The 12598-nt window shown below is 35.0% G+C and overlaps 1 protein-coding gene across 1 annotated transcript in view; it reads right to left on the bottom strand.

The window, feature by feature from the left end:
* Positions 1-1563: 1563 nt before the first annotated feature.
* Positions 1564-12598, bottom strand: part of SI (sucrase-isomaltase) — a 106823-nt gene continuing 95788 nt past the window's right edge. Inside the window, exons 41-47 of the mRNA XM_072621530.1 lie at positions 8974-9058; positions 8836-8892; positions 7944-8068; positions 3889-3977; positions 3056-3105; positions 2597-2764; positions 1564-1632 (exon numbers count right to left, since the gene is read on the bottom strand). Coding sequence (XP_072477631.1) covers positions 1564-1632; positions 2597-2764; positions 3056-3105; positions 3889-3977; positions 7944-8068; positions 8836-8892; positions 8974-9058 — 643 coding nt within the window. The remainder of the gene's footprint in view (positions 1633-2596; positions 2765-3055; positions 3106-3888; positions 3978-7943; positions 8069-8835; positions 8893-8973; positions 9059-12598) is intronic.

Raw genomic sequence — 12598 nt, 5'->3', positions numbered from 1 at the left:
TGGTTCTGATCTTGGTTTAAAATGACACAACCTACCACTGATTATATGAAAATTAAAGTTTCATGCTTATCATATACATTGATAAGAGTACTATCCTGGAGGCCTGGAAATATAAAAAATTTAGTTTTCATTGCTGGAGCTGATATTGACCACCTGCATGATTTTTGGCACATCACTTAGCCTAATTTGTGAAATTAGACAGGTTGGCAAAGTTACTGTTAAAGTCCTTTACTCTCTTAGTGAAATTGTACGTGGCTACAAATGAAAGGAATATAACGTATGTTTGCGGAAGAGTGTGACTAAAAATATGGGTTGGAGAGAACATTCTGTTGCTATATACTTTACTATATTACCCTTTGGATACCTTTGATTTGTGCCTTATGAATGACTCATAAACATGTTGGTAAACTCTCATGAGCTATGGTTCTGAGTGGATGTGGGTCTACAATTCAATTTAATTCAACAAGTATTTAGTAAGGGAATGTTATATTCCAGTCACAGGGTTAGGTATTGGGGATACACAACACACTCAAGGAATTCACATTCTTGGTGGGGAGGGGCAGTGAGGATAGAGGAAAATGGGAAAAATGTGAAGATAAAAATAGCATATTTTGTGACCTCAGGGATCTTTCATTCTTTAAGTAGATACCATTTGTGTATATGTAAATATGAACAAAATAACAACACATGCTTAGTTCAAAATAATTCTGAGAAATGAGAGAGAAATCATCATTGACTGGATCCACTAGGAAGAATGGCCACTATTTCAGCTTTTTAAAATCGATGTACAATGTTGATCTATCGCTAAGATTTTGGTGTGTCTCTTGTGTGTTACAATAGATATAAACCCAGCTCTGACCTCTTGCTCTCCCATTGACAATTCCTGGACATCCATGTCTGATAGGTGGTATAATGGAAAATGAGCAAGACTGGGAGTGTGGAATCATTAAGTTTGAATCTTGACTCAGATATTTTCTAGCTGTATGATTCTGGGCAAATGATGAAACCTCTCTCAGCCTCAATTTCTTCATCTGTAAAATGGGGATAATTACTAGCACTTACCTCTCAGGGTTGTTTTGAAAGTAAAATGAGATAATATTTATAAAGTTGTTTGCAACCCTTCTAGGGCTATAAACACTAACCATATTTAGATATGAGAAACTACTTGGTACAATAGATGAGAGCAGGAGTCAGGAATAGCCAAAAGCAGCTAACTATCATTCTTTTAAGTTCCACTAGGTTAACTTCAATTGACACATTTTTTAGCTATTAATTGACAGTCATCTCTGAGACTATTCAAGTGGAATTAAACTGACCACATTGTGTTCCTGAAATCCTCATAACAATATAATACAAAATAGGCTTCAAGATCTCTGCTTCAATTAGGATAGTAATAAAAAAATTGACAGACTCGAAGGAATTAATTTCCTTTAAATATATTTAAAATATTTCATTATATTACATAGGGAAAAAACAAGTTCATAAGATGAACAATTGGAAACATTAATTGAAACTGTAGTAGATAGCTCCTTTCCTTCGAAAATCAAAGTTGGCATTTTGTTCTCATGTCCAAGAAATTTCTATGTCGTTCTCCAAGATGACACCTTTGTCATACAGACTGATTTTGAGTATCTAGGAGGATTAAAGAAAATGTAAAATTTTAATATTCCCTCAGATCTTTACATTCCTAGGTTGTCACGATGAGCAATAATATCCTCAAAAATATAAATGCCCCTTTTTGAGGAATAATAGCTTCTTTGAACTGGAATGGGGTATTAACAATATTTGGATTCAATTCCTTCTTGTTATAGATGAGGGAAAAAAAGACCAGGGAGGAAGAAACTTGCCCAAGTCTTCAAAGGTATTTAGTAGGGGAAAAAGAATGTCCTTAAGATAAGTGGGCTAGACTCAATAACATTAAAGTTTCCTTCCAGCTCTAAGGACATGAATGATTTCATCTTTGTTTGAAAATTTCCCAGAGGAATGGGAAGTGAGGAAAAGGAGAGTGATTTGCAATGCATGATAACATATGAGACACCAACTTTCTATTAGGTAGCATATTCTGATTTTTAATGCCTTCTCTATTGTTCCAGACCCACGAACCCTGATGCCCCTAAGTCTGTTAGCAGCCAACTATTCTTTTAAGATAGATTTATTAAAAAGTTTTAGTTTTTTTTCTTTCATAGAGCCTAAATGTCCTACTCCACCACTTACATCTTTTCCTTCTAGTTTTATTCTTTGGGCACAAGAAGAAATCTAATTCCCTATCCATATGAAAACCTAAAGATATGTAAAGAAAAGCTAACTTGTCTGCATCAGTCTCGGGAAATTTTCTTTAAAGAGGATTGATCACAAAGCAATGCTAGTACTACATCTTCCTACTCAAAGGCTATTCCCAGCAATAAACTGTTATTTTGGATAAAAGAAAAAAAAAGAAGAGGAAAAGGTAGGGCATGCAATGAGGGGAAGAGGAGAGAAACAAGGAAAGATGAGGGGAGAAAATTTAAGAAGCAATACTATTTTTCATCAAAATTTACTTCTCTAATTTTAGGAAACACAAAAATACTAGGTTTAGGAATCTTCATTCAGATCTTACCCCATTGACTGAATCTTCATAAAAGATGAGATCTTCTCTCTGGCCATTGTATATGAGTTCAACCTTTGAAACTGGAGTCCTGTCTTTTCCCCACACATTGATATACCCAAGCCTCAGCTCATTGGGGTTTGAATACCCACTATGTATGGCAGTACTTGTGAGAGTAGTCTGAAAAATTGGAGAAGAAAGATGATACTTAAATTATAATAGTTTTATCGTGGGCTGGCCACCCATGATGTGAAGAACAGCTAGAGTATACATAATACTAGTGTGATGTCACCAGGAAGGGTTAAATAGAAAAGGGGTACATTGATCAGTTCTCTCACCCTTGAAGTTTTTATTAGGGTTATTTATAACATGAAAAGAAGTGCTTCACCTATGGCAGAATTGTGTAAAAAATAATTTTTCCCCGAAAGTCAAGAAAACAATATTTAAAGAGAGTTTTTGAGTGATTCTTACCTGATTTAATTGAAACTGTACAGACAGGTATTGGCCTTTCTCATAAGTATCTATATCAAAAAAGAGACAAACTATCTTTTAAAGAAGGTACAAAAGAATGCCAAAATATTTTTCCACCTCCTCGCCTTATGAATTACTACAAATAGTTAAAGATCTACATGGATACATTTTTCTAGCAAAGTACGGAGGATAAGCTGTTGGATTTAGGATTAAGGAATAAACTCTGTGAATCTCAACTCTAATACTTACTAACTGTATGATTATGGCAAGCACTTAGCTTCTCTTAGACTCAGTTTTGCATATACCTATATATGTGTATGTATGCATATGTATATAAACACATATACATATATACATGCATGCATGTATGTATATATCTCTGTTTTATATATATGTTTATGTGTACGTATATTATATATGTTTGTGTGTGTATGTACGTGTGTCTCAGTACAAGGCTCAGAGACTTACTTTTTCTCTTGAAAGTATTGCATGTATCACAACCCTCAATCCCTATGTGTGCATCAGTTGCTCTGGACTATGTTTTCTACACCATGACCTTTGGTGATCATGGCTTCCTTGTACCACTTCCTCACTCCAGCACACACAATTATACAAGGTTGGTCAAGGAAGGTAGACTCTTGTATGGCCTCATTGTGGTACCAGGTGGCACAGTTGCTTCATGATGAAGTTCCCAGAATAGCCTGCCACTTGAGATGTAGGCATGCTTACCAAAAAGCTAAGGAATAAAGGAAGAGGAGGAGGGGGAAAATCAGCACTCTGGGCAACATTGGAGAGATTGATTTGCTACTCTCCAGTAGCAAAGCCAGACTCACCAATGCTTTCTCCATCATCCCAGAACAATGAACCTTGTGCCATTCCGTTATCGTCCACAGCAACAATGAGTCCCATGAAATTAGTTCGACTGTAAGAAAGACATGTTCAGGATGACTGATTATAGTTGTCACAGAGAAAGCTATAAACAAAAATCTCACTATGCAAAACATATAAACAAGGAATATTTAATTCATTTCTCTCTGTATCCCATATCTAATGAATCATCATGTTTTTTTACAAATAAGGGCACTGATTAGTAAAGTGTGAGTTCAATTTGAGGAATGAGTTTTGTATACAAATTCAAGCCAATTAAAAAAAAAGCAGCAATGTCATAGAATGTAATGGTCATTTAAAATGGGGAGATCTTTTTCATTCATTAATAGGCCCATGTGACCTGAATGAGTCACACAGAAGTCTGAGTCCCATGCAGCCTGTGATGGGAGGAGTTTGCTGAATGGGTGACACAGGAAGAGGTGGAGCTACAGCAGAGCAGAGAGGAAGTTAGATAGCAGTCAGAGCTAGGAAGGATGCAGGTAGCTGGTTAGTTTGAGTGAAAGCGCTTCTTTGTGATTTGTTTAATGGAGTTGGTTTGTGGGAAGCCTGGCAGGGGAATGGCTTGAGGCTGGTGGTGTTCTCTGCATTGTTATTATGTATAGGTTCTTGTTACTATGACAGATTTGACTTTCTGGTGTCTCAATGAATGTTTGATTCTACCTTCCATGTGGAGAGGATCAAAATGACTTGGGGGAGTTTACCATCTCATAACTACCCAAATCATAAATCCTTTGAGTATGTTTCTGTACTAATACAAATTTAGACACATTTAAGAATTTTTGAGATAAAATAAGTTTACAATTTTAGTATTTCCCCTCCTTCCTAACCTCACAGGGTCATTATAAGGATAAAATGAAATAAGCAATTTAAAACACTTGCTTGAAATGTAGACATCATGTGGTACTTTGCAATTCAGAATTGTACCAGGATATTCATGGCCATAGCAGGTGCTGTGAATATTTCATTGGTGCTACATATAGATCAAAGGAAAACTAAATGTTGACTTGATTGTATGTTCAGTCTTTTCTTTTTCTCAATCATCCTCCCTCCCCTCCAAATCATAGTATTAACTTTTGCTTTGATGTTAGATGTGCACAGAAGATGGAAAGGCATGCGTTTTTCAATGACTTAAGATGACAATTTGGGAGAAAAAGTGTCAGAGGTGAACATCAAAAGGGTAATGTTGAAGATGTTAGTGATGATGAGGATAATAATAATATAGAACACTGATACGTTTTAAGTTTTGCAAGTGCTTTACATTGGTTTTTTCATTGTATCCTCACAACAACCCTGTGAGGGTAGGGAGGAGGGAAAGTACTAAAATCATAGATAATTTTATTTTGAAAACTCTTAAATGTGTCTAAATTTGTATCAGTGCAGAAACATATTAAAATGATTTATGATTTGGGTATATATGAGATGATGAACTCTCTCAAGTCGTTGTGATCCTTAGATAGAAACACATCTATGATATAGTAAAGAAGTCCTAAGAATATTCTTTGCCACGAAAGAATAAATTGCTTAAAATCATTCTGCTAGTAAGGATTACAAAAATGATTGGAACCAAGGTCTTCTTAATGTCCTGCCCAACATATCCTCCAGGATCCAAAGCTTTCTCCATCTTGAATAGAGTTTCTTAACCTTTTGTGGGGAGGAAGGAATATAAAATCCCTTGGAATCCATTGCAGTTCATGAATCATTCTCAGAATATTTTTAATTGCAAAACAAAACATAGGGAACATATATAGTTACAAAGGAAAACAATCATATTGAAATACATACATACATGTTTATGTATGCATATATATTATATATAAAGTTGTATTTCAATTGATCAATCAATAAACTTTTATTAAACAACTACTATGGGCTAGCCACTGGAGATATGAAAAGATGTAAAAGACAGTCTCTGCCCTCGGAATGTAGTAGACAAGACAACATTCAAACAAATATATGAAAAGCAAGATACTAGAATTAAAAGAGGTTAATGAAATCTTCCTCTAGATAGTGAGATTTTGGTTGAGACTTAATGGACGTTAGGGAGATCAATCATCTAAACAGATGAGGGAGAGGATTCCAGGCAAGGGAAAGAGCCAAAATGTCCAGAATCAAGGAAGGGAATGTCTTGTGTGTGGAATGGTGAGGAGTCCAATGTCATTGCATCAGTGATTGGATCCATTACCAATACATGACTAAATTTCTTTTATATATATGGCCTTCTCACAACTAAATAGTATCATAAAATGTCTATACATAAAACCAGTTGTTTAGGGTTTCAGAAAACAAAAACAAGAGTTAAATACAGGAGACAGAGAAAAAATCTATTAATGCAATACTGGGTCAAAATACAAGAGTGATGAAGTAGGACTCACATACTGTCCCCCCATATTATGGTCTCTCTTCTCATACAGCCAACACCTTGGCACAGGTCCTTTTCACTGTTCACTTGAATTACTGCAACAGCCTCCCAGCAGAACTCTGTATTTCTGGTTTCTCCCCAATTCAACATTTCCTCCACTCAGTTGCCAAAGTGAATTTCATTTGCAGGTCTGGTCATGTCAACTTCTGTTCAATAAACCTGAATGGCTCCCTATTATCTCCAAGATCAAATACTGTTTTATAAAGCCCTTCACAGCCAGACCTCTTCCTTCCTTTCCAATTTGTTATACTTTTCTCTCCTCCACACACTCTTGAACATAGCTATTATGAACTACCTTACTTGGTGTACATCAAACACAACAATCCATCTCTAGATCTTTACAAATGTTATCCTTCATGCCTGGAAGTGTTTACTCCTTTCTTAAAAGGGTTGCCTCTTAGTTCTTCTGCTTTTTGTAAAGACTCCATTCAAATCCCCAACTCCCACCTTTTGCAGAGGCCTCAAACTTTCATTCATTCTTTCATGCATATATGCATATTTATCTATGTGTATAGTGATATATGTGTGTACTGTGTATATGCATGTACATATATAGTAACATATGTGTGTGTATTTTTTGTGTATCACATAATTGTTCATGTCTTGTTGTATCTTTGATTACAAGGTGACCTCCTTGAGGGCAGGAGTCATGGTTTTGCTTTCCTTAGTATCTCCAGAGCTGAGAAAATTTCTGTCACATAATAAGTGTTTAGTAAATTATTATTAACTAGGTTATTAAAGAGGTAAGCAACAACTTATGAACAAGTTATGCTCTAAAAGTTCATTTATTACTTGATTATCTAAAACTTGCAACCCATTCTACCATAAAACCCATGTTACAAATAGGATACAAGAGTTCATTTGAACAAGAATACAACTGACTTCTAGAACTTATACTACTTACCTAAAAATGTTATAAAATCCCTCCTAATGTTTTTAATATCATTTTAAGGGAAAATATTTCCATTCCAAACTTGTAATTTCAAGAAGGAAAAGTAGGGACTCTAACCCTCACCCATTCTTGGACCAGAAGTCTAATGGAATCTTATAGGAGCTCTTGGTCTTGGAGAAGAAAAAACTGATTGAAAAGTGGAGACACAAAGTAATGGGACAGGTGATGACTTTGGACTTTATGGAGTAGTGGTATCAGGGAAATCTTGTCTTTGCTAGTGGCAGTTGTGGTCTGTATGGTACGGCAGTAGAAGTAGCAAGGGGGTGACGACTAATCGTAAAGAAACGACCCAGGGAGGTGGCAAGACAGATGTTAAACAACAACAATGGCTAGGAATGAATAATTTAGAGAGAACAAGAGACAATGATGGTAGGAAGGCAAAGAGGAGATGCTGTAAATGTTGTGGGTGGTGAGTCCTCATCTGTGGTACCCCTTTATGAATCAAGAAGGTTCCCAAATAAAGTGTAGTTCATAAGCAAGATATTTAGTGCCTGTTGTGTTATAATTAGAGTAGATAAAGAATTTCATGTCTTTCTTAGAACTATAGAGATTCTTGCTTTAATATGAAACATCCAATCATTGGCCATCACAGATCTCGAATCCAGTATTTCTCATTTCCCGTTTCTTACCTAAAGAAGGTAGTCCGATTAGGCTCCTGACAAGGAAGAATAAGACCACCCCGGACATGGAGGTTAATTTTATCCCAAGGAGCATCAAATTCTGTATATTGCTTCCTAATTCCAATATCATATCCCTAAGAAGAAGAGATTGAGGTAAAATATCAAGAAGAAGAACCAGAACCCCAGAGAATATTCACAGGAACCTATCAACATGAATAAATTATTTTTACAGAAAATAAATTTAAATTTAAATAAATATGTAAATAAAATTATTAAATAAAAGATTATTTAATAATTTAGAATAAATACTTCAGTTTTAAACAGGGGAAGAAAGTAATTTAATATTGTCTAAACTACTTAAAAACTAATCTTAATATGTTCTTAATAACAAGAATACTAAGCTGAACTAATATAGCACTTTGCGTTTTGCAAAGTACATATCTCACAATCTTTCAGGACCTAGAATAGTATGCTGAATATAATTAATGGATCTATCTTATGATTTTGCCCTACTTAGATTTGTGGATTTCACATGCAGAAAAAATGAGTGGGGGTTTTGCCGCCATGGATTTTGTTTCTGACAATATAAGGTGATTTTCTTCCTTCTTAAGATGATTATTTATCTCCATTAAATGTATCTGACATAATGTGGTCTACTGTGGTTTCAGTATTTCTGTATGAAATCAAGGCAAAGATTAAAAAGAAAAAGTCAAAGGAGGACCACCATCTCCACACTAACATATCTGTCTATACATGTTAGTTCCCAGAATGTTTGCATGCTTGGGCCTATGAGCCATGAATGTTTTAACCTTGTTTATACTAGGGTTCTCCCTTTGTATAGCTACACTAGAAGTTTTCTAATGTGGATTTTGAAAGAGAGACCACATTCTTCATCTCTTACCGTGTGGTAATCGAACCAGCGGGCATCAGGCACATATGCCGTTACATTTAAGGCACTCTAAAGATTAAAAGAGATGAACATCAAACACAATTCAGTTTTAAATAGTCATCAAATAAAGAGTGATGTTTAGGTACTTACCGGCTCCATCACCGGGCTGACCAAAAAGCCTGAGCCCCAAAGAAACTGCTTGAAAATATTCCAGGTTTCCCGATCTTCAAAGAACCTTGAAATAGCAAACATAACCAGTCATTATCTACATATTTAAAATGAATTAAGAGAATTCATAGGAATTATATTTATATTCAACAGATCGTAGATAATTTACATGTACATATTCATATACAGATACAAGCACAAAATAAAGTAGCTCACAATGCACAGTACATAGATAATTTAAAATGAAAATTGCCTAATAACCATCAAAGAAATTGACAGTGATGTCTTCATGAGAGCATTAATTCATTATTCTTTCTCCAAATTTGACAATGATGTTTTTTAAACTAAACCAAATCTGAGAGTCTTTTTTCCAGGTTTTATCCTTGAACCCTCTGCAATTCAGTGAATGCTGATCATCCTCTTTTCTTGCTATCTTCTAGATTTTTGTGACTCTGCTCCTTCATGCTTCTCCTGTCTGTCCACTCTTTTATCTCTGCTAGACCATCAGTGCTAACTGTGAGTATCCTTGAAGTTTATTTTCTTGTCCCTCTTCTCTTCTTCTCCTCTATTATTTCACCTGATGATTTCACAGGTCCTATAGATATGATTCATAAACCTTTTCATTAAGCCCTGACTTATTTCCTGATTTCCAGTCTCACATCTTTAACTGTCTCTTGGACATCTCAAACTTGATATCCCATTGCACAAGTCCATAGCTAAGTTCACTATTTTTCTGAAAAACCTCATCTTCTTTTCCTAATTTGGCTATTATTGTTGAGGGCAACACCATCTTGCATCTTTGATATCATTCTTTTTTATCTCCTATATCCAATTACTTGAAAACTCCTATCATTTATACCTTTGTGACATATTTTGTATATGCCCCCTTCTCTCTTTTGACACTTCTACCACACTCAGATAGGCCCTCCTCACTTCACATCTGGATGACTATAATAGCCTTTGGGTTGAATACAATCCCTGAAATTTTTTTTGACCCCACTGCTTCCTACACTCAGATACCAAAAAGATCTTCCCAAAGTACACATGTGACCATATCAATCTCCACCCCTCTGCCACTCCAGTGATACTCTATTACTTCCAGGAATAAACAAAAAATCATCTGTTTGTATATTGTCTCCTCACAATGTAGCCCCTTCCTACCTTTTTTAGTATTCTTATATCTTATTATCGTCCTCAGACTTTGAAATGTAGTAACACTGTTCTCTTTGTTATTCCTTATTAAGACACTTCATTTTCTGATGGCAAACATTTTATTAACTCTCCTCTATGTCTAGAACTATCTATATCCTGTGCTCCACATCATTGTTTTCCTAGCTTTCTTCAAATCTTATCCATAATCTCAGCTTGTATAAGAAGCCTCTCTTGGTCCTTTATAAAGCTAGTGTCTTCCCTCTGAGCTTATCTCCCAGTTAACCTGAAGATCCTCTTTGTACATAGCTGTTTGCATGCACCTCATTAGTCTGTGGCTTCCTTGAGATCAAGTCCTCTTTTTGCCTTCGTATTCCCAGTCTTTAGCACTGTGCCTGGTATATAGAAAGGACTTACAATATGCTTGTCAGCTGCCTGCCTGCCTTCCTAAATGTAGAAAACTCTGTTATTCACTCAAAACCAACTGAGATACCAATACAATTTGTAAGAAGACTAAGAATAATGTAGATTATTTCTGTGACCCCAAAATAGGAGAAAGTATTTAAGAAGTTTTATAATCCTTAAAGTACTCCATAACTTTAATAGTAGGATCATGGTATATATCTATAAAAACAATGGCAATGAGGAAGAGGATGACAATAAAAGTTAATATTGATATAATGTTTTAATGTCTGGAAATAGTTTACATACCAACTTTGATCCTCACAAGAACATGGTGAGTTAGGTACTCCAGACATTATGCCCATTTTTAGATGAGGAAACAGAGGCTACAAGAAGATTTGAATCCTGATTTTTCTCATTCCAAGTCCAATATTCTTTATGATACACTATGCTATATTTTTTCCATAAAAGCTATTATAATTTTGTATAGTCATAAGGTAGAGGTTTGCGCTTTCAAGTTTCTTTTTTGAAGAAAGTAATAAAATTATAAAAGATATCTGAATAAACCTGAAGGAATGCTATTGGAGAAACAACTTCAGAGTTATTATTGGGAAAGAGGATTAGAATGGCAAGGATAAGGAGAAAGGACATAATTTGTTTTTTGAATTATAACCATCAATCATTGCCATCACTGACAATTATCTATTGCTTTATCATTATAAACACAGTCCATTATAGCAACTGGGAGAGATCAGATGGACATAGTGAATTGTACCTTGAATTTGAAGCCAAAAGCCCTGAGTTCAAGTTCCAAACTTGTAAGTTATGTGAAGACAAGCAAGGAATTTGACATTTTCAAACTTCAGTTTCATCAGTAAAATGGGAATAATAATTTTATACGTTATAAATATAAATATTATATTTAATATTATATGTTAATATATGATATATTATAAATATTGTATGAATATATATATATATAGAGAGAGAGAGAGGGAGAGAGAGAGAGAGAGAGAGAGAGAAAGAGAGAGAGAGAGAGAGAGAGAGAGAGAGAGAGAGAGAGAGAGAGAGAGAGAGAGAGAGAACTTTCTTTATAGTGTTGTTCTGGGTGAAGTACTTCCCCAAGACACAATTTTGAAGTGTGATCTGTTGTTATTTATCCTCACAATAATTGTGGGATGAATTATATCCATTTCATTGTCTCCATTTTACAAATGAGAAAATTTAGATGCAGAAACATTGTCTGTCTCAAAGAAGCATATTCTACTGGGAAGAAACAATACATACACACAGAAGGAAATATGAAATACATTCAAAAGAAATATATAGCAATTGGGGCAGGGAAAGGCTAGAGACAGAGAACACCAGAGAAATCTAAAATAAAGATACTACTTCCAAGAATAAAGAATATTTCTGAATTTACAGCTGGTGATTTGCTGTTTGTTTTGAATTTTTTTTATAGAGTTTATAAGGAAAATTGTGGATTAGAAGCAGGTGTAGAATTAAATAATACCTGTTTCACCTATCAAACACCTTAGTGGGTATTGGCAATTAGTCTGTGAAACCTACTATTTCACCTATATTAGCCATTAAAACCAAATACAGAAATAAACAAGCCAGAGCAACACCTTCAGTTTGTTGCAAGGGTTTTCTTTTCTTTCATTTTATATTTTTAATGGGAGGTAGTAGGAGGAAAGAAAAATAAATTGTCTCCTCCTTGTCAAGGAAAATCTTTGCACTTTCACAAGTTAGTTCATTCCTTCTCATCTTCTTCCACAAATTTCTCACTCAATTATCCTCACACTCTCACTTATCTTTATTCTCTCCTTTTCTACTGTCTGCTTCCATACTACTTCAAGCATATCAATGTCTCCTCAATCTTCAGAAAAATGCTCATTTGATCCATCCGTACCCAGTCCTATCATCTTCTGTCTCTCCACCATGTCCTGGCTGAAATCACTGACAAAGCAGACTACAGTTAATACCACCACTTCTTTTCCTCTCACTCTCTTATTAACTTTCTGCAATCTTGCTTCCAAGTTACTACATCATTGAA

Source organism: Notamacropus eugenii, chromosome 6 (assembly GCF_028372415.1).
Source record: "Notamacropus eugenii isolate mMacEug1 chromosome 6, mMacEug1.pri_v2, whole genome shotgun sequence".
In the NCBI taxonomy this organism is placed as follows: Eukaryota; Metazoa; Chordata; class Mammalia; order Diprotodontia; family Macropodidae; genus Notamacropus; species Notamacropus eugenii.
This window is presented reverse-complemented; position numbering and strand designations above follow the sequence as displayed.